Source organism: Hippoglossus hippoglossus, chromosome 7, assembly GCF_009819705.1.
Source record: "Hippoglossus hippoglossus isolate fHipHip1 chromosome 7, fHipHip1.pri, whole genome shotgun sequence".
Classification (NCBI taxonomy): domain Eukaryota; kingdom Metazoa; phylum Chordata; class Actinopteri; order Pleuronectiformes; family Pleuronectidae; genus Hippoglossus; species Hippoglossus hippoglossus.
Window position 1 is genome coordinate 11,304,727 of NC_047157.1, and position 23,218 is coordinate 11,327,944.

At 41.1% G+C, this 23,218-nt stretch overlaps 1 protein-coding gene across 5 annotated transcripts in view; it reads right to left on the reverse strand.

Annotated features, from left to right (window-relative positions):
• espn (espin) overlaps positions 1-20,915 on the reverse strand; it is a 40,439-nt gene extending 19,524 nt beyond the window's left edge. For 2 of the 5 annotated variants that reach the window (XM_034590911.1, XM_034590910.1), the window contains exons 1-8: positions 20,055-20,915; positions 17,757-17,950; positions 10,919-11,105; positions 10,190-10,372; positions 9,263-9,394; positions 7,275-7,530; positions 6,499-6,782; positions 2,218-2,379 (exon numbers count right to left, since the gene is read on the reverse strand). In XM_034590911.1, coding sequence (XP_034446802.1) covers positions 2,218-2,379; positions 6,499-6,782; positions 7,275-7,530; positions 9,263-9,394; positions 10,190-10,372; positions 10,919-11,105; positions 17,757-17,950; positions 20,055-20,354 — 1,698 coding nt within the window. In that variant the 5' untranslated portion in view covers positions 20,355-20,915. The remainder of the gene's footprint in view (positions 1-2,217; positions 2,380-6,498; positions 6,783-7,274; positions 7,531-9,262; positions 9,395-10,189; positions 10,373-10,918; positions 11,106-17,756; positions 17,951-20,054) is intronic. The other 3 variants (XM_034590909.1, XM_034590908.1, XM_034590912.1) reach the window with 3 other exon arrangements.
• Between the last annotated feature and the right edge of the window lie 2,303 nt (positions 20,916-23,218).

A 23,218-nucleotide genomic window follows, 5' to 3' on the forward strand; every position in this document is an offset into this window, starting at 1 on the left:
CCCCGTTGGATGCAAGTTAATAGGCCGTGACGTTTAACTCGACCCCGCCCCTCCTGTATTCTTCAGACGCGTGCTCATCATTGTTGGCCCCTTTACTTTTCATACCCCCCAGGGACCTGGGGAGGGGGGGGGGCATGTCCAGATGGGTCTTGGCAGCACGTGCCGTTGCTCCTGTCGATTAGCCTGTCCATCTGCCGCGGTGCCTCTGAGACCAGGAAGGCCCCACTGAGGCTTTAATTGGCTAAATGTGGATTATACTCGGTATCACCCTGAACACCCCCGCCCCTGATACCCAGGAGATTATAATCCCCTGGGACACTGATGACAATCTAACAGACTCTCTTCATTCAGATGCCTGTGCTGGCATGTAGCAGCAAGCAGGTTCAAACCAATAACCTTGGAACACCTGAAGTTATAGACAGGAATTTTCTTTGATGAATCATTGAGGTTACACTCAAAAACAAATGTTTATTTTTACTAGTAATGTTGCATTTTGTTCAAACGTGTTAATAAATTCTAGATCAACAGCAACTAATGGCAGCTCAGAGACCTCAATTCAAGATAAGAGAAATGAATACAACAAATCACAAGAATATCACGAGCTGGGACTAACGCACACTTATGTATGAAACAGAACCATTAGCCCAAGAAAAAATAAGAGATTCGGTATTTTCTGGTTATTGTCTCCCTGTTGCTCTGTCTGTAATTGTTGGTTTTGTTCTGTCGTAGGTTCTTGCAAAGTTTACACAACAGAGTGGTGACTCAAGAGGCCATGGAAATGAGGGGGTAGTTTGCATCAGGTGGAAAACAAAAGCTCAAGAAGACACAAGATTACGTAACATGCTGAGTAGCATAATGAACAGGCAAATAGTGCAGCAGTCCGAGTGGTAACCTAATGCCAACATGCCATCACCTGGCCAAACCTAATCCTGGAAAGGCACCTTGTGAGGAGCTGAGCTGCCCACACAACCCTTAACTGGACAACAAAGGCAGTTGTTGTTAGTAACCAGTTTGATAGTAAAGTTTAAATTGACTGTGAAATGTAGCCATTAAAAAGCAAAACCAAGACACAACATCAATCCTTGTCTGGAATCAGCCGCTGCTCTGAATTAAGCTGCACCACATCAAGGTGATAATACAATTGACTTTGTGACATGATGTAGTTTTGTTTCCCAGTGGATACACATAGTACACAGTGTTTCACCATCATCTTTCAAAATAATACACATGGAAAATTTGTATTGTGTGTATATATATATATATATATATATATATATATATATATATATGTGTGTGTTTCCATATGCACCACCATGAATAAACTCTTCCTGGTTAGTAATTTCCCTCTCAGTCATCAGGTCAGTGCTGGCTGATGCCCTTCAAACAGTATAAGGATATTAATCATCAGAGTCATCAGAAGAAAATCTTTCCTGTGTTCTCAGCACAAAACTCAGCATCCGACTTTTGCACAAGGATCTAAACCAGCCTGATGTATTTTGGAAATGATGAAATTAAGCTAGACGTTTTTTGGCCACAACTAGCAAATGTAAGATGGAGAAAGAAGGGGGCAGAGTTTCATGAAAATAACACCTTTCCACTTGTTTAGCATGAGACTGGATCTGACAGGGTTTGGTTACAGCCTGTGTCATAAGGAGCGTTTAAAGAATTGATTCAATTAAATACCAGCCATTTCTGGAAGTTAACATCACAGATCTGCAAAAATCTGAAGATGAAACAAGCAGCTTGGCTTCTACAACAGGGAAATGATCCTAACTACACCTATAAATCCACAATATGACTTCAAGAGGCACAAGCTGAAGGTTTTGTCATTGACCTCAAAGTCCACAGACCTAAACATTATCCAAAATGTATGGATCGACTTCAAAAGGAGCAGTGCGTGTTGGACCAAGAATCTCAGGCTTTATGAAGAAAGACCAGAAGAAAAATCCTCCAAAGAACTGAAAGACTCTTAGCTTCTTAGCTTCTGTGAAAGTGGGTGAATCTCAGTACTGACCACTTTTGCTTTAGTTGTTATTTTTAAACTGTAATGTAAATATTAAAATAAAGCATCACCCTTAACTTTACACCTCTAGGAATTTGGGTCATCTTTAGCTTCTCACAGTTACATAATCTTTGACCAGACGTACCCATAGTTTTCAATGCCACTGTACTTACTTAACTTAATGAACCTGATGCTGTGCTAGAGATCTTTCATACCTCTTCATTGGGCGCCATGCTTTTGCTCCCGCGGGGCTCTGTGGTGTCGCTGCCCAGGGTCTTGTAGTAGTCCCCAGTACTGGGCTGCTTGCTGAAGCTCCTTGATTTCCTGTTTGAATCCACACGCCGCAGCTTCTCGTGGTTTTCTCCAGTGGTGAGCTGCTAAAGAGATAAAGATAACAAACGTTAAAAGAGAGTTATACATGACTTTAAAAGGCTTTGGCTCTACCTAGTCTGTATTTTATCCATTTCCCCCCCCAGTTATCTCAAAAATTCTTTGAAAGAGATTTGTGTAAAGACATCAATCCAATGAATTATTATACATTTTGATGTTTGATTATCTCCCTGGTTCCAGCTTCTGAAATGTGAGGATTCACAGGAATTATATGTCTCATGTCAATTTTTGAGGGTTTTGGATCCACAATCAAAACAGCAGATTAATCATTGATATTTCTTATTTACAACCCAAGGTAAAATGACTACGCACAATGTAGTACATTTATTTTTTACAGGAAATAGGGTGTTAAATTTGAACAGTAGTTACATTTTATTCAGTAATATATAGTTCATCCTGTATTTATTTCTAAAAAATATATAATATTTATAAGACATCTTTGACAAGCGAACAGAATCATAAAAAAGTGGGAAATGGATTTCTATGGATTGAATGTTGCTTTTGTGGTGAACCTTTTATTGTGAAACCACACTGTGAAATATTCTTAGTGGGTTTTGTTGGATTAGCTCTCTCGTGTGACCAAAGCAGCTTTATTTGAATAAGCGAACAAGGCTTTGATTCAGTTCAAGTCAAAAAAGTAGCATGTTTCATGTTAAGACTACACACATGCAGCTTTAGGTCCGATGTAAGAGAGACCCCTCTGTCCACAGAGCGGGGTCAGAGGTCGTTAACTCGGCTGTTTTAGTTGAGCACTCTTACTTGGCGCTGACATCTAGAATGAATATAAAATTTCTGTCAAGGTGGAGTCTGTACTGTTCGCTGCTGTTAGATCTGACCTTAAATATTTCCGGGTTCCCTGCAAATAAACTTTGCATGAAACCATTTCCCAAGGAATTACTTTCCCTAACAATATATATCACAAAACTATGTGTAAATGTAAAAAAAGCCCCATTTTACAGTATATTTTGAAAGAGTAACCTTCAAAACTGTCAACTACAAGTGTGCTTACATAGTCAGCGTAAGAAAATGTAAAGTTACTTTGACTTTCAAATCTCACGTAAGTTCATTTACATCTTCAATCGTGAATGGCTGTCATAACTTGTCACGAAATCGAGAGGCTCAGACATCAAGCAGGTGTCTGGCGTGAACGTCAGTGGGAAATAATTGACAGCTGACCCCTGACCTCTCCTCCTTTTGTGGTGTCGTGTTCTGAGTTCTTATCAACCAGTGTTAGTTTTGTTGACTCATGTCTGCTGTCAAAGAAATGGTCCCTCAGCACTCATCAGGAGGGAGGGCAATGTGAGCAGGGGAGCGCTTCAGATGGTTTTATTGTCATCCTCCGGGGAGGAGGGCCGACAATAGCAAATGCACAAAGCATATTAGCGGCACCTTCCCATCCCCCACACAGACGTACACACACAGACAAGCCTTCCCTCCATTATGTGGACCTGTCTGTCATCATAAAGTCAATGTTAAATATTTGTTCTTACACAGTTTTTGTATGGAACATGAGACATCATTTAGCCTGGTTACCGCTTGACATGGTTCAGTTACGTTTGCATGCGGTGTTGCAAAAGCCTCAGATTACAATAGTTATGCTATAACAGGTAGACTGTTAGAGTAATTACAATTCAACAATCAAAACAGAGATAAAGCAGACAATTAAAAACGACAGATGCAACACAAGTAGCCGTATAGCAACTCAAACAGAACAGAGATAAGCCAAAGGTTTGCTAATAAACTTGTAATGTTTACTGCATCTTCTTCCTCTACATCACTTTCGCCTCTAGTGAAAAACAAAGCTTTTTATTCCTCTTAACATCTTACCTTAGCGTTAGAAATCCTCCCCTGTGGCTCTCTCCGGACAGAGCCTTCCGCTCAGCAGAGCAGCGAGAGCAGTGGTCACCACCTCAGCGCTACACCTGTCACTCTACCTGCCCTCTCACTTTACGCACAGGCCTCATCAATAACCAATCCGGCTGTCCACAGCAGTGACAATGATGTCACCAGGAGCCCTCGGACAAACCACTCCCCAACCCTGCCCAATGCCTCTTATGCAAAACACAAATTTCCTGGTGCTGCCCTCACCATGGCCCGCTGCGCACAAATCTCACACGTTAGGATTATTATGTTATATTATTAAATGGTTGAAAGTATGCTTATTACAGTCCAAGTTTTCTGGAGGGACTACAATAGATTTAAGGAATAAATTATATGTGGTAAAGCCATTTTGTCAGCTGCACCACAGGAAACATTTGACTTTAGTCAAAGCTAATACAGATGGCAAATGAGGAGAGAAACAAACAAAACACTTCTTACTTATTTAACTTAAACCATCATTCAACAGTTTAACTACTCTGTCCTTTTTAATGAATCAATAAGAGATGCACACTACAATATACCTGCAGGCTGTGAGATTGATCTATCTGATCTACGTTGTCCCTGGATGAGGTTACTGTTCCCTGTTACTATGGCGCCCAAGGCAGATTGTTTTTCCCAATGTATATAGCACACACTGATCTTGATTGTGTGTGTCTGCGCGCGCGTGTTCCTCTGAGTTAAAATGTTAATGAGGGCGCGCCCTGTGTCGGTCACCTGGGTACAGAGAGGAGAGGGGGCGGCACTAATTAAAGTCTCTCCCACGTAGCTGATGGAGCATGCGTGCACACACTAGGACACTGTCACTGCTGGTGGACTTTAACAGCTCGAGGCCCACTTTGCATGGCAGATCTATACATACAGCCTCTGTTTTGTCTGAACAAATGACTTTCTCCTGCAAATCAGCTGGATCTGCTGCTACCCAACGTTTTGTTGCAGAGAGTCTCTATTTTTTCTCAGCCAACGACCCCCTACAAGATAGAAAATAGTTTTTTATCCCCAACCACCCCCACATACTTTATGTCCTTTGGTATAATTTCGTATAGCCTATTTCTTCCCTTCTACTTAGTTATGTGAAAGGCTTACACAAAATAAATATCTTAGAAAAATATTAATTGAAAATATGTACACCATGTCAACAGTGAATACCCATAAATCATGGATGACTGTGAAACTTTTCACAAGCCCCTGGCAGTGTGCCAGGAAAATTATACTTTACTGACAAACTTTAACACGGCTGCTTTTAGGGATGTGGCATTTGACATTTACTACATACAAAGACAGACAAATCATTTCAAACTATTATTTTCTTCTGTTTTCAAAGTAATTAAAATAAAACACTTAGGATTTAAAACTTAGCCCAAAAATATCTCTCATCTTTATCTTGTGTTGTGTTCGGCTGAAGCTATACAGCAATTGGGTTGGACAGATGTCACACGGTAACAATCAGAGAATAAATCCTTCATGAGGTGAAAGTGATCCCTCAGATTAGTTGTCCTTCAATTCAATTAGAATTACAACTTCACATCCAGTTTGAAAGTAGTTTACAGCAGCACTGAACGACAAGACGCATCACCCAAAACTATTGTTGAGTTTTAATTGCTCCTCCTGGTCGGCTCTTTATACACAGCGATCTGAGTGATCCGTGGCCAGATTCAGATTAATTACTGGAATTAAGATCGAACCCATCACCACAACCTTTGTGTGTCAACCCAGAGGCCTGTCACGGTAATGAGCATCCTCGTTAGCCTCGTTAACTATGCTAACACAATAACATCATTGTGGGCACCCAGACAAAGCACATTGTTACACATCAGAGCAACAGCCCAGCTTATTAGACACAAGGGAATATGGCATCAAGGGCCAATTTATCCCGAACACCATGCTTCCTCTGCTTGTTTAGGATTGTTCCATTCCACTCATGTTAATTCTTTAGATATCTAGAATTTTAATAAATGAATGTGTGCATATTTAAGTTACTACCTAAGCCTACTAAATATATGCTGTCAGGTGACATGCATCATCCCATATGAGAAAGACCAGGAAACACTTCCTCATTATATTACAAATCTTCCTCTGTACAGTGCATCTGTTTGATGGACAAAGAACTACCAGTGATCCCCCAAAAAAAATGCAACTGAGACAAGAAAATCTTTGCACAGCTCTGATGCTCAACACATAAACAGCTTCACCTCTTGCATCCATGTAGGAGCTCACCACCACCTTACCTCTTTCTTGTTGGCATTACCCTCCACATGCCGCAGGTTGCTCTTCACCTTCAGGAACTCTGCTGACGACGGCTCCTGAGGGGGCTGGGGTGCTGGGTAGCCCGGAGGCGGGGGTGGCGGTGGAGGACACAGTGGGGGAGGTGGGGGTGGATAGGTCGGCGGTGGCGGGGCCTTCGTGGTGGGATTGGCCGGTATTTCACCCTTTTTGAGCACGTCAGAGCCAATGTCTGGGTTTAGCATGTCCATGTATGCCTGCATGTCTGAAATGGCCGACTCGGATGCACCTGTGAAAAGACACGGTCCATGTTGGCATGTTTACAGTAGACCTGACTGAGTTTTATTACAGGAACACAAAAATGTTAAACAACTGAGAGCATTAAGTAAATGGCTTAACGTTTACTCCATTCCATTTTCACACTCGAGTGAGAAATGTGAGTTACACGGTTTGTCCACCTCTCCATCCTTAACAAACCTTAACAGACCACTAGGGTGCAGCACCAGTATATCATGCACCTGTGACCTGGAACAATTGGAAACAAATCTGCTGCATGTTGTTAGCTCTGCTTCAGTTAATAGCTGAGGCATGCAACAAACAGCCAGTGAGGATTTATGATTGAAAAGCTTTTTTCACATAACATAACATTTTTTTACTTTTACTATTGAGATCAGCATTTCATTTTAACCGATCAATCGAAATGAAAAACATTGTGCAAAGTGTGTTTCCAGTCACCGTGTTGGTTCACCTGTTCTAGTCTTAAGTGTAAAAGGTTTCCGACCTGTGTGTGCGACTGTGTTCAGCTGAGCCGGCGGCCCTCGAGACGCTGTTAGGCTGCTCCTCTTCTCCCCGGTGCTGGACTGGCTGGAGCTGGCTGAGTCGTAGTTGGACAGGGAGCTGGAGGGTGAACTGATGTCAAAGTGGGCCACCTGGCTGGCAGGGGGCATGGTCGTGTTCGGGGACGAGAGGCCCGAGTCCGGCTGCTTGTACTCGAGGTCGGCCGAGGGGTCCCGGGACAAAACACGGTGCTCAACACTCTGTCAGAGGATGTGAGTGGATATGATTTACACATTAATACAAACTACAAAAACATCTGTTTATTCTCAATTAATTCCTCATTATAAAAATATGTCTGGTTCTTTTTAATTGAGTTGCTTTTACGGCTATTATAGAAGTAATTATCCTTCCCCTATCTATACTACTTATCCTTTGAGGGTCACAGGAGGAGCTGGAGCGAATCCCAGCTGACATTGGGGCCAGTGTATCACAGGGCCATCATACAGAGACAAACAACCATTCACACTCACATTCACACAGCAGGGCAATTAGAGTCTACTTCACACTAATCAGTATCAGTCTTCGGACTGTGGGAGGAAGACGGAGTGCCCTTAGAAACTCATGAAAACATGGGGAGAACATCCAAACTCGTACACATGAAAGACCCCGGCCGAACCAGGATTCAAACCGGGAACCTTCTTACTCTGTGGCAACAGAGTGCTGCTCAATAGAAATGAATTATTATCAATATAAATAATCTTTTTCATTCACAAATTCCCAGCCCACCTCCTCTCAGTCCCTGAAGAGTTACACGAGGAGAACAGCTTTATGAGTTTAATTACTGCACACTAATGAAATGTCTCACAGCTGATCAGAAAGACTCAGGGGCCCTTTTGCTTTTCCCACAGTGCAGGACTCAGTTGGCTGAATGTCCCCTCTGGGAAGAACAGAAGTGGGGGCAGGGTTTCTTGCACACCAGAGACAGTGCAGTGTGCAGGAGTTATTATTTCCCTGAGCCTCTTGGGGATTTCACTGGGTTGAAGCTATGGAGGCCTCTGTATCTCATGTGTAACTGTTGCAATTAGCTGAGAAAACCTGATGTCAGTCAAGACACACATTGGCTCAGTGTTTTTCAAGATGATATGTTCCAAGTTAGTTATTAGGATATTTAAATCCAAATGTTAACTTAATATGCAGAATATTGACTACAGTGTGTTCATCAAATGTCACAGTAGCAGCTATGATACTTTTAATTTCATGCAGAGTTGGATGAAGTGGAGACTCTAGGTATTTGTGCTACTTATGGAACAAACAAGGCAGCATTTATACCTCCTGGATTTTCTAGAACAAATAATGTCTTGTTTTGATAGAGTTGAGCTCCCAATGGACCAATTAGTAACAGAAAGTGCATAAAGCACATTGGTAAGACATGTGTCTCTGAGTTTAATGAGAACTTAACCAGTGTCTGATTATTTAACAAACATTGTAATAACTGAAGCACTGGTTTGCAGCCTTCTTGACTTGTGAAATGAATCAGTCTGCTCATGACTCCCCTGTCATATCTTATAGTTTTAGTGTAATTAGTTCAACCTCCTTTTGTCAGCACCGATTTTAAAGGCCTGAAGAAGGTGAAAATATCTATTTGACAAAAACAGTAAAAATTTAAGAAAAGCTGTGAAAGAAAACTAATTATATAGTTTTCTCTCATGTCACTTTAGTCATGTCACCCCTCAGATTTCTCTTAGGTCCCCATAAGGGGTCCCGACCCTGAGGCTGGGAAAGATCAGGGAATTTATAAATGAAAAGCAGCACATAAATCTGCTGAAATCCCTGATTTCAGGATATAAGTGTGTATTTAAGCTGCTGGGATCAACTATACAACTGCGCTTAATGTACAACTTACTTGTTTATGAAGAAATAATATATAACATTATATATTTGTGCAGTTAAAATGATCCTCACACTGCAGCGTGGCATCGCTGTGTCTCTTACCATGTTCTCCACAGTGCGCAGATACTTGGCACACTGGGAGTGGCCGTTGTACTCGGCCAGGTCTGCTGCTGAGAAGCCGTCCTGGTCCCTGATGCCCAGGTCCACACCGTTCACCACGAGGATCTGACAGCACTGGGCGGTGATGTGACACAGGAACAGACAAAGTGAGAGAAAAATGGGAAGAATATGAATCCTGTTCTACACAACATTTGAATTAGTCACCACAACCTCAATGATCATGTGTGGAGCTGATTACTCATAAACTATAGCAGATCATGGGTGACTAAATATCCTCCCTAAAAGCAGACTCGGAATATGACTGTAACATTTTACTTCCATAGCCTTTAATGATGGGTTAAACTTTCATCTCTTGTAACACAAATCATCGCTTTTTGATGAACACAAACTTGGAAATAGTTTAAAGTGTTCGTTTCAAGCTTGAGCTGAAACAAACAGTTGAGCTGACCAGAATTTGATACAACAAAACATTAGTCAAAGTATTAGGTTGGAGTGGGAGCAAAACCATAAGGTAGAGGCCTTTCATTCAAAACAGATGGTCAAGTGTGAAACTCAGTCCGAATCATAACGCTCTGACACAACCTCTGTGAATATTGTTCAGGAAAGTAGTTGACACCGTCCAAGTAAAATCTACCTGGCAAATGAAATCATACATCTATAGAAAGCCTTTATATTCCAATATTATCGTGCCAATTTATTACATTTCTTATGTATTGATTGGGTTTGTAGAAATAATTGATGAAATAATGATACAACTGAAGAGATCAGCTCTACGTGTGAATTATGAATAGTTTGACTAACATACTGTGTTTAATATAAATCATCTAGAACACATGGCAAATCTTCACTTTATTAAAATCACGTAGCCCGTTTCTGTGGTGACTTATTATACACAATGCAACCACACACCTCCAGTTCACCGTTCTCTGCCGCATCGTGAAGCGGGGTCCCTCCCCAGCTGTCGGTGACTATATCTCCTCCGTGCAGCAGCAGCCAGCTGAGCACCTTCGCATGACCACGACTGGCTGCAAAGTGCATGGCCGTGGCCCCGTCGCTGTCCTTGTCCGTCAGGCTGATCTCTGTGAAACTCATCTAATGGAGGGAGAATAATGACCTAAGTTACAGTCATATTCAACAAAAGGAATTCTGTACATATTTAAAGGAATGATGAAGTAAAGGATGTATGTAGAATAGGAAAAAGGCTGAAGGGTTCAAAACTGCAGCATCACTTGCAGTACATATCTGAGGCTTTTTCTGAATTGCTTCAGACAATCAATCAATCAAGATATTTTACTGTCCTGACTCTACAGGTGAGGAGCAGTTACTTGAGATTGTTGGAGGAACGTTGTTGCTTGTGTCATTAGAGATATTTTGTTTCCATGACTCAGGAGCCCAAGAACCACTTCAGTTCAATCATGTTGAAACAAAGTAGTTCTGATGTTAATGAAGAGTCATTTGGACACAAAATAATAATAAATACAAAGACTGAAGACTAGAACTCAGTATTATTAACAAAACATAAATTACAATGTCATTTTAATTGATGAGTTTATTTGCCTTGCATCAGATTTAGTATAATAGAATGAAGGACAAAACAAATGCATTCTGCGTTTGTTTACAAGATTTGTAGTGTCGTACCAGCCAGACGATGACCGTGTTGTGGCCCATTTGGGCAGCAGCGTGCAGTGATGTCATCCCATCATTGGCTCTGATGCTTGGATTGGCTCCGCAATCCTTCACCAGGTATTGGACGACCTCTAGATGACCCTCCTGGCAGGCCAGGTAGAGCGGCGTGGCACCATTCTTAGTTTTGGAGTTGACAACACTGCAGGGAAAATAAAATGGAAAGGTAAATAAATAAATAAACAGATTTCTATATTATGGAGGTTGTTTCTCACAGGCTTTCCTCCTTTTGTCACTTATTGGGCATAAACAAATATAAAGTTAACTGTGCATTCACGTCTTCAACACATAAGCCAGATTTAACATTTAAGATCTACTGACATCCAGAAATGGGAAGTTACACTCCCATGCAGCTCACTGGGATTTAAATTGCGTGATGATCAGTGTACAAACAGGACAGACTGGTGATGTCCGGTGGAACTAGTTTCATTCACAGACCCATTCTTGCAAAAAAGGCAAATAGAATCACAGCATGGATTTCTTCCAGCGATATTTTCTTTCAGGCTTTGTAAACTAGGGGACAACCTGAGTTTCAAATGTCAATCCAACATTTAAATTAGATGCAAAACCATTACACAAGGTCCTTTAAAACAAACCAAACATTCTACTGATGGTGTCGTGCCTGGAAACAGTCACCTTCACTAACGTGCCCATTATGTCACTTATTTATAATCATTTTATAATTTAAATTCAGCCATTTTTCTGCTGTCGGCAAATTTCAGTGTGGATGCTGCACTTTAAGAAAATTCAGAGTAGTTGTTTTTAAACAATTTTACATGTTTAATGTATTTGAAGGTTTAGATGTAGTCTGTAGGCAACAGGTGACAGGTAACAGGAAAACAGCTTTTACAATGTCAACAGACAACTATTTTGAGACCAGACAGCAGTAATACTGAGACAAATCCTTCTCCCCTTTTATTTTCAAAGGCCCTTCGCCCCGCCTCTTGTGAAAAAGCACATCTAATGCGTATTTTCCTCCTTGTCCCAGATCTTTTCAGTCACAGCGGGAGGTCAGGGAGTGAATTTGTGCTTCCCCTCTAAATCCCATAAGGTCATGCTTTATTTGGATACTGACAAATGAGCAATGAGTCTCCTAAGAGGATTATCACTCCACTGGCTTTGCCTGACTTGCCATGTGCTTAACGCAGGTTTGCCAGTGGCCAAGACAGACTGAGTTGGTGAAGAGGAGGAGTAGAGAAGTTGAGAGAAATGGGAGGCAGGGTGGGTGGATCCTGTCGACACAAACATGATCCTGCTAAGCTTTCTCTCACAAGGATGTGGCTCAAGGCCAACCCTGAAGACTAGAGACCCCGAATTAAAACTAAAACATGAGGTTCATTATTTGTTCCTGGTCCAAATCTTACATTTGAGGCTGCTTCTTTTTGTGGACCATCTCTCAGGTTTTATCCTCGACCAGAAAAACTGTGGAAGTTTTAGGTGTAACAGATAAGTTGTCAAATAAATCTATGGCTCAGGTTTGTCTTTGGGATAAATAAAGGTAAAAGTTCTGTTTCAAAATAAGAGAGGGCAGTAAACTGCGGTTCTGTCATCAGGAAGTGGGCAGACATGTAAATTATTTATGGCTGTAACCAAAGTGGGCTGAAGTTCATCTGTGCACTGGGGTCTGTGGAGGAGAGAAGCTTGTATTTGACTATCAACCAAACCACAAATGTTGTGACACTGATAAAGTTGAGTCTATAGATCGATACAAGATAGATGGATGGGCGGTTGACAACACTACCTTTGTCATTACTCTCCAAAGTCTCGAGGCTTGAACACGCCACTAAAGGAGCGCTGTTGGAGAACAGGTGTAGATTTCAAAGAGCCAAGAAAGAGGTTAGCCTTGTGTGACGACACATATGAGGGGGCGCCAAGCGTCCGTCACATTGCCACTCAAAGAAAAAACAACACACTCTGAAGTAGCAGACATTCGATATATATCCAGTTCAGTTCCAATGAGTAATTATCTGTACACTGTCTCCTCCCATCCCCTATGTACATGGTAACAAAGAACAGGGTTATCTTCATTACAGGTGAAGTAATTGATGTCACACTAATGGTCTTCTGGCCTGATAAAGGTGCGTTACCTTTGTGTCTAAATAATGAAAACCTGAAAATGTATACACTGTATTTTAGTATGTGACCTCAGTGGCTTCTGTAGGACGTAAAGGGTTTTATTTATTCCAACATGGACATTTATTGACATAACGCACACAACTTGGGTCTATATTTTCTTTTAGATGCAGTTATTGACAACAGTGTCCCAAAACAAGAAGGCTACACAATAGGGATGTTTTATGTGGCCACTTCAGGGCTTTGTTTTATCTCCCACCGAAACACATAATCAAAACTAGATAGAAAATTCTCGTGTTCGTGTGATCATGTGATCCTTCACTTTAAGAGTGCACATCTAAGGATTTAACTCGACAATTAACTTAATAATGCTCCTACAAAGTATGCACTTGTAATACTGTGGGCTCTTTGCCCAAAGGCATGTGAAAATACAACCTTGTGTTTCATTTCCTCAGTTTAAACCTTCCGGTTGTAAAACAGAACAGAGAGGGGTTTGATCCAACTTGTACCAAGAAGTTATTAAGAAGATTAATGCCGAAGAAAATAGGTGCAACTCAGCCAATAATGAAAACCCCTGCTCTCCTATTTACCCTTTACTCTCCATGTATCAAAAGGTGCTACTTACACGTCACGTTAAGAAATCATTTCAGCAGCTTGAAGTGAGACAGGGCAGTAACTGAGCCTAAGAATCAGTCCATCCACATTTTCATTCTAATCATCATATGAACAACCTTCAGAGACGTCATATTAATTGATTTAATTTGTCATGTCAACATTCAGACATTTTGGTACTTTTGCTGTAACTGTGTTTTCTTATCCATGTGAACGCTAGAGCTTGATGATGACCAGGTGGATGATTCTTTTTTTGCAAGGTATGATGTTACATAGAAATACTATGTACTATTATACTAAATACTATTTTTATCAGGTTTTCAAATGTTTTTGTTTAACTTAATTCCTTTCAGGACTCCCCCTCTGTGACTTGTGATACCCCAAGGGATCCCTAACCCTAATTTGGGAACCAGTGTTTTAGAATATCCTAATGAAATCCTTCTCTTCTCAACTGCATGTTGGAATTATGGCTTGGCCAAAGATCTTTACCAGCTGATTGCGTAACCTGTCTGTAGTCTCCCCCACCTCCCTCCCTCTCTCCCTCTCTCTCTCTCTCTCTCCCTCTCATCCATACAGTCTTTTGTGTACTAACTCGTTATCAGCAGAGGCACAGCACATGAGCCTGTTGGTTTTTGCTTCACCGGGATGAATGTGCAAACGACGTACCGATTCAGACGTGGGTAATAAATCTGATGAACACTAAAACATGTGGAGACAAAGCCACATCTGTGTTCCTCTAATCTTAAAACAAAGGAACAGGTTGCATAATGGAGAAAATTGCAGGCAGTTAAAGTAGTGCAGCAGTTTTATGATAAGACGTCTCCTCTATGTGTTTGTCTTCAATTCACACAGGACTTTTGTCGGCATGACAGTCAAAAGAGAACACATTTGTTGTTTGTCACATTTGTAATACTCACTAATAATCCAAATTGCTTTAAACTGTTTTTTTTAGCTAAACATATTTAGCCTTAACCTTCAAACCAGCCTCCAGACCTCTATTTGTCTTTCCTAGTCAAGGCCTAGTTGGAGGCTTGAGATCTTGAGCAAAGGATTCTCAGTGTTTCAGGTTGTGTTACGATAAATAGTGACAAAAAATGTCCGAACTTACAACTCCGCCAAGGCCCAACAGTCCCCACATTTTAATTTGTTAGATCTGTTTATTTTTTGGGATCTGCACGAAATTGCACACACTCATAAATATCGGTCCCCCGAAGTAGGACTTCTCTGAGAATTCTACAATATTGCCAAATGCCCTATATCACAGCGTTGAAGAAGGTGAAGCAAAACCCTGGATCCGCTCGAAAACTTAAATTTGACCTCGGGTCATGCTCCACCCCTCAACAAAATGTCCTAATACTGGCAGTGGAAATGTAGTGGATGTTGTTTATGTTAACTGTGAAGTGTTGGTGTATGTACTATTACCTCTGTGCAGCAACACTCTCACCATGTTGTCATCATTAGGCGGCCAGTTACTGAAGCGATGATGTAACAAAGGGGTCATATTGTCCTCGTGAAGTAGAACAAACTGAGCTCTCCAATTACCCCCTAAAACTCGCTGATACAAATTTGTGTCTTGTAATAAAGACTGAGACAACAATGCTATCTCGCTGCTGCAAAGTTCCATTCCACACAATGTCTGAGAAAAGCCACTATCCATCTATTCAAATGGATTTGTTTCCCTCATTATCTTATCGCCGCTTGGCACTACTGTGTGTCACCATGGAGACAGCGGTAAACAGCATTGGGGGGTGGGGGGGTGGAGAAGAGTGAATGGGACCCAGCTATCAGGGTGCTACCGTGTCCCTGAGACTCATTAAATTTTCAGCAGCTACGCACCTGTCTGGGGTGCAACTAGACAATATTGGAGGTGCAGAACGTGTACTAGTGCCCGGACAAGCCCAATAGAGTCAGAACAATTCAACACAATAGTAATAAAGTAAAATAAAAAAGAATACAAGTTTTTTACTACTACTCTCTCTGCCGAGAAGCCCCTGAGCAACACACTGAACCCTATCTCCTAACTTGCTGTATGTGTCAGTAAAAAGCATTTTGTTCTTTGTAGTGCAATGCAACAATTAACAAATGTCAAAACACAACTACTTAACACAGCTAACACCTTTTCTCACAAGTGTTTACTCCAGTGTCTGTAACTGCTTAAACATATTACTATTAGACCACAGTAATATGTGCTGCTACAGAATATACATATAGTGTATATGGTGCTGAGATGAGATATTTAACAATTCATTAACATGCTCACCTACTTGGCAATGGCGGCACAGATCCCTTTGAATATTAGTTTTACAAATATATGTATTCACGGTGATCTGATAATAGGCTGTCAATCAAAGCTGCAGCCCATATTGTCAACGTGGCACATATATCTCAGCTGGTGGCTCAGTGATGCTGGCGTGTAACAAATCTGGCCAAGGTGCTTTTCCACTGGCACTTTTCTCATAATACTCCGAACAATACAGTTAAATTATCTTCACACGCATTCGGTTCCAGTTGTGTAACCACCGTTTAATACTGAGACCTTTAAGCTGCCAACTCAGCACATAAATTGCGTCATCATTCATGATCATTACACATCTTAATACGATCCAAACCAATCTCTGGTTGAGAAAGAGAATGAGGGGACTTTACACCTGGCCTCTTTGTAGAGTGCTGCATGGAGAGTTGTGCTGTCAGTTTGTGCTTATCTTGGGATTAGTACTGCTTCCCAAAAAAGGCGATTCAGTCCTCTTTACACCTCACCCATTAGATTATGTGTTCCATATTGGGTGGGGTGTATCTCTGTAAGGTAGTGGTGGGTCTGCTACTGCACTGATTAAGGATGCTCTTCGTCGAGGTGCACAGAAACACGCCATAAAACTAGAATGTCACTCAGTAGAGTGCATACCTCCACCAAGGCCCAACAGTCCTGTTATGAAACCACAGTGAAATTCACTAAATCCGGATTATTATTTGGGTCTGCACTAAAAAGCTCACACTCATAAATATCAGTCCCCCATATATCCCTGTTTTTTTGTTGTTTTTTTTATCAATAAAATGTGGAAGAATCCCAGTCCCTCAAAAATCCCGCCCCCTAACCTGGATCTGCACCAAAATGTAATGGGTTCTTCCTTGGATCATGCTCCAAGCTTCCACTAAATTTCATGGAAATTGGTTTGAGTCGTTTTTGCATAATCCTGCTAACTACCAAATAAACACATACAGATGAAAACATAATCTCCTTTTGGCATAGGTAAATATCACATATATAATCACATAAACACTCCTAAATACTATTAAAGAGACTGATAGAAAGAAATTATTTTTCAGGAAAACATGCCACGTGTTGTTTACAGGTTCTCAAATATGAGGGTTTGCTTTTTCAACGTTTCTGATTAATCGATAATGGAAATGATCATGAGTTGCAGTAGTACTCTGGCTGTGCCTGAATCAGTCCTAAATTATTTGGTGAATAATTTGAAAAGACATGGGAGCTGATTTATCAATATCAGACTCCCAAAATGTCAACAGTTTAGAATCTGAAGTGTGGATGCACTCCAAGAGAAGTTTTCAAGGATCAAAAGTGCTTCATGGCTGCCGAGAAAGACAGAGAGAGAAAAAAATCCTGAATAATAGTCATGGATTATGAAAGTTTAGCTTTAAATCTTTTTGTAGGCTATGTGTAATATATATAATTGTGATATGCTGCCATATTGGTTTGGATTTTTTATCCAAATGTTTTCATGTCTGTTAAACAGGTAACATGACAAGTCCTTCAGATTTTCATTTCAATTTAGGAATTCACAACCTCTTTATAGAATGGGAATAACAAGGTGATACAAGAAACTACCTTCAAGATACAGATTTGAATACCGATACGTTAAATGGAAAGTGGCCATCATGAAGTGACCACCACTATGTCTTGTGTGTTAAATCTCACACGTCATTTGAAAAAGATATTTAAATTAAAAAAAGACTCAACACCCTTTATGAGATTGTGTTCTAACCAAGTGTCATATGTTACAGAATCAAATCACTGTTAGTCAACAGCAACAAGAGCACAGTGACAGGAAGCATACAGGCCGCTTTACAGACAAAACCATGTGGCTCTTACTTTGGGCTGTGCCCCAATAACAGTCGCAGAGACGGCAGGTCTCCCTTGGCAGCAGCATAGTGAACAGGTACGGCGCCCGTGTCGGTGGAGGCCCCGGGGTCCACCTCACAACTCTTCAGCAGCCAATCAGTGATCTCGTTGTGACTGAAGCGAGATGCAAGATGGAGAACAGTGGCCCCAGAGCTGTCCTTGTCCTATAAAGCAAACAGAAAGATTTACTCAAACAAGTTAGCATTTTCATTTGAAATTCAGGGGTTGGTAAATAGATGATTAGTATGGATACATTTAAAATGCTACAGAATAAATATATGAACAAATGCAAAATAAAGATAGTGCAACGGATCATGCAGTAACTTAGTCCTGCAGATGAGGTGACGTATAAAAACTGCTAAAACAGTGAATACTGAAAGCATTTCTCATGCAATTAGAAGGTTAATACACAAACATACAAATATTTACAAGCAAAAGCTGATGAAAGTTGGTAAATGTGTAAGGAACCTGCACAACTTACGAAGGTATATTTTTAAGCAAGTATGTAAGTCTGTACTTAGCTTGTGTACAATAATACCTTGTTTGTGAAAATTACACACACACACACACACACACAAACCACATTCTTGATAAGAAACTTAAGTGTTCAAGTTGGATGGTATAAACAGTGTCCAAGGTACACTCTGGCTTCTGGTTTGGATTTTGACCATACCCTGCTGACTGGGTGTGGAGCCCTGACACATCTAAAGCTGCAATGATTACACCTGTGGCAACTAAAGTGGCCCAGATCATAGTCTTATCCAAACCTGAACCTTTAAGCAAAAATATCTTTAAAAGCATTTGCATGTGTATGAACACTGGAGTCTTATCAAATGATCTAAAGTTGCAGTCTGAAGCAGTGGAATGGAACACATGAACATTCAAATCAGACAGAATTGGCATCAGAGCGCAGAAACATAATAGTGAAAAGTGGAAGCTACAGTATGTAAATGGCACTGCGAGTGGTAATTGATAGGTTTTACTAAATGTCAGCCAAGTATCTTATCAGTTAGATGTTGGCGTGGGGGGGGGGCTCTTTGTTGCTCTTCAGTGCTCTGTCAAGCAGTCCTCAAAAGTAATGGAGACAGTAAGTAGATGACGGAGCTCTTATTACTCTGTGTTTTAAATTTAGAATCATAGATGACTACAGGTCAGATCAAGTGCCGCACCAGCTCAGGTGTGGTGCTTCTGTGCCTTGTGTGTTGGTCTAAATCATTTTTTGAAGAAGAGGAGGCATAATAAGCATCAGTGTAGTGGCTTAGCACTGTTGCCTCAGAACCAACACAGTCTGAGGGACGAATCTGACCTAACTGGCTGGGTGCATGGTGTCTACATGCCTTCATGGGTTTCCTCACTACAGATACGCTACAGCATAACTTGTATAGTATAAGCAGACACTGAAAATGGCCGACTGAGATGGATCTGTTATTCTGTTTCTAAAGAAAAACAACATATTGGTCACAACAGACTATAATGGCTGTGTAATAATAATAAACGTTAATCATTAAGCATTAAGAACAATAAAACTGTACTTCAGCTCCTCCTGAGACTCCTTCAAAGTGCGTGCTGCTTTCCTTCCCTGGTGTGAAAACGTCTCATCTCACTACCAGCAGCCCCATGGAAGTGAGGTAATTGTAAAGGTCTCTCAGATTTGCAAATCCAGTTTTGCATATGTTTCATTACCATGGGAACATGAGGCAGTGTAGATTTGCCATTGCCAACATATTGGATGAAAACGTATCTTTTGTTAGAATCAGACCAATAACCTATCACCAGTTAAAGATAAATTGATTCTGGTTTTACAGAACTATTGTTAAGCGTCATGAACAGGTTAAAAGCACATTTATTGCCAAATGCCTCATTAAACAGACACAAAAAGAGTGTGTGTGAAACATAATATTTAGCCAGTTCACATTTAAAGGTTTACTGTGCTTTGGCTCCTCTTCTATGAGAAGAAGATATGAGTGAATCTGCCATTTGGATTTTATGGGTTCATCGTGTGATGATGATCTAAATATTGTATCAGGACCTTTTTACGTCCAAATTGGAATCTCTGTCAGGGAAACACTTGTAATCTATATTTGAAACATGACAGTACACTGACATTAATGAGAATATGCCCCAGATCCACTGAACCCCAGTTGGACCTGTCCAGCCCCACATGGGTTCACCTGGAGAGGAACTGGGTGAGAGAAGGTTTGACACGCAGGCCTCACATTAGAGAAATGGCAGGAGGCTGCTGTCTGCCACACTTCAACGCTCACTCACCTCTGGCCGACATCCACCCTGGGTCAGCAGCCACTGCAAGCAGGCCAGGTTGCCCGTGGCTGCTGCGTCATGCGCCGGGCTCGCCCCGTTGTTGGCCAGGCAGTTGCCCGGCAGTCCTGCCTCCTCCACCAGGTACCGCAGGCAGGCGAGTCTTCCGGCCCGGGCTGCGTGGTGGACCGGCGAAGCCCCCAGAACATCCTTCACGTCGCCGCTCAGCGCTTTGGCCGCGAGCTGCGCTTTGAGAGCCTGCACGTCGCCCTGCCTGGCGGCGAGCAGCGCCCGGTCCCCCTCCAGCACCATGATGCCGTGCACCACTCGTCCCTTCTGCTCAGCGAGGGTCGATCCCGGTCAGCTTCACCGCGTGGATGTGATCAGCATCGTACTCACTAGGTTGTAGTTGATTTCCAGTCTGTTAACTTTGAAGGGGAAGCTCAATTATCGCCCCGCATCCTTCCAGAGCCAAATGCGCAAAGCAAGATCCGATTCCATTCAAGAGCTGCAGCTTTTAAGCAAATGACACGTGTTTTTTTCACATGTTGAAGTAAAGCTCAGTTCACTCCTATTTATCTCAGTGATAAACTAACCTGATGTCAATGTTTGTACCGGACGATGTGGGTCAGTAATCCGCTTCTTGTCTATTTTACGCACGCAGGATGCTGAACACCTGTTGCTCTGTGTTTCACTAAAGCGCCTTTTTTAAAATAAAACTGGTTTGTTTACCCCGTTTGCTTCCGGATAACAGTTTACGATCTGGAGAATATTCCGCAGTGTTTTTCTTCTTCTGGCAGATGGCGACATGGGACTGAGCGCCTGCTAAATAATCCATCAGGGGGAGGATCGCTGAGCCGAGTACAGGTTGTTGCTCCCTGGGAAATCGGCTCAGAAGTTAAAGGCGCAGTGCGACGACTTAAAACCTGAGAATATACACAAGTTACACAACTGCGGTGGTGGGCGTCAAGTCAATTAGACCAACGGCTGAATACTCATTTGGCAATTAACCTTTCAAACACATGTCTGTGGTTTGTATGCAGGCTTCCTGGCATTAATTATATATGTCCATGAAAGCAGCATTATGTTTGCAGCCTGTACAGGTCCATCTGGTGGTCTATTGTAAAACTGTAGCCTTAAATCTATTTAGCATGTGTTTTTCCCCCCAGTTTATTATGATCCATCTGTGCTGCCCTGCATTGTAGCTATACAAACAAATCACTATTATATATTTATGCTGAGCCAATGTGTCACAATACATTCAGAGTTTATAATAGAACCTATTTATTTATTTGTTATTTTAAATTCTGATGTTTTGTTATTTGTTATTTTAAATTCTGATGTTCTCCATTACACGCGGCATCTATTGCACTTCTGTGGCTCTCTCTGAGGTTTCTACCTTCTTTTTACCCTGTTAAAAGGGTTTTTTAGCAGTTTTTCCTTACTCCTCTTGAGGGTTAAGGGCAGAGGATGTCACACCTTGTTAAAGCCCTATGAGACAAATTGTGATTTGTGAATATGGGCTATACAAATACAATTTGATTGATTCATGATAAACCATTTCACTTAATTACAGCGTGAAGACTGGATAACAACAAGAGCTAGTTCTGTGTGTCATCAATAATGAAAATGTAAGATTACAAGAGCAATTTTATATGATGATTAGTGCGGTGTTGGGAATAGCACACTCAATTAGTTTTAATACGAGTAATAAGTACTTCCATTTGACTTTATTTAACCTTATATTTCTAATTCTCAGATGGAAATAGAATATGGGTAACAGTCCACTACGTTTTATCTGGCAACTATAGTAGGCCTACTGCAGATTAACCATTAATATCCAATAGCAATGTTAGCCTTCAAAAGCTGTTTACGGTGTGTACCAACCATAAAGTACCTCAAATTAACCACAGTAATCACTGCTTGCACGTTAAAGCATATTGACATAACAGATTCATGATACCACTACTCTGAGTGGGGCTGATTTGCATTATAAATATTTTGCTCTGGATTTGTGGGTTATGTTTTGAGGATAATATTGGTGCTTACCATCATTGTGTGTCTGTGTTTGTGGAAGAAAGTCCAAACCTTAACAACGTGTCAGTTACACTGTTCATATCGATTTAAAACACAGGGAGGCATCATATTCCATTATGATGAACCTGACGTTGTGGAGAACTGCAATACTTTGAACCACCAAACGGTGGCAGGAAAGGTTCATATTCTGCAAGGTAGCGCTACCTGCAGAGGTGTGCAGGTGTCAGGTTATCGTCACTTTGTGTTGGCCTCTTTAAATCACTGTAAACCGTCGCACACGCGTCAGCACATTAACCATCTGATCAACGACCATCATGATTTATTTTTATTATTGTTGCCTATTTCCAATGCTCCTATAAGTCTTACATGGGCTAAATATTGAAATAGGAGGGTTGTTTAAATTCAAAACAGTACACTTGTATTGGCCTTTATTATAGGCCAATATCATTTTTTTACATATTTGATATTTTCATGTTATAATGTGAGAACTGATATAATAGTAATAAGGCTTATTAAGAGCCTCACAGCAGTTTCGGCACGTTGTGCCTCTTTCACTGTCAGATTAGGTTGATTGATTTTTCCGCTCAGAGGCCTCGTGTGTGTGTGTGTCAGTGTGTGTGTGTGTGAGTGTGTGTGCTGCGGAGCCGGGGCTGGGGCTGTAGGGTGGAGGGGGGAGGGGGGTTAAGGGCGAGTCTCGTGCTCGACGCGTGCCACCTCGGCCCATCTGTTGCACAAGTCCAACTGTCATAGACACCGTGGGGGATTCCCACGAGCATTCTTGTCTAATAATGGTACAATTCCCCAAAGGAAATGGACAATAAGTACTCTGTGACACGAATTAGGGGACTCTGTCAATACCTTTATATACCTTCACAGGAGTTCTAGAAGGCCTATACACCGCCTTTATCAGCCCATTATTATTTATTATTTATTATTTATTATTTATTATTTATTATTTATTATTTATTATTTATTATTTATTATTTATTATTTATTATTTATTATTTATTATTTATTATTTATTATTTATTATAACAATACAATAATAAAGCTATAGCTTATAGATGCTGCATTTAGTTTTCAGTAGGCTACCCACAACTTGAGTTTATAAATTGGTTAGGGTTAGTAAATATATGGAT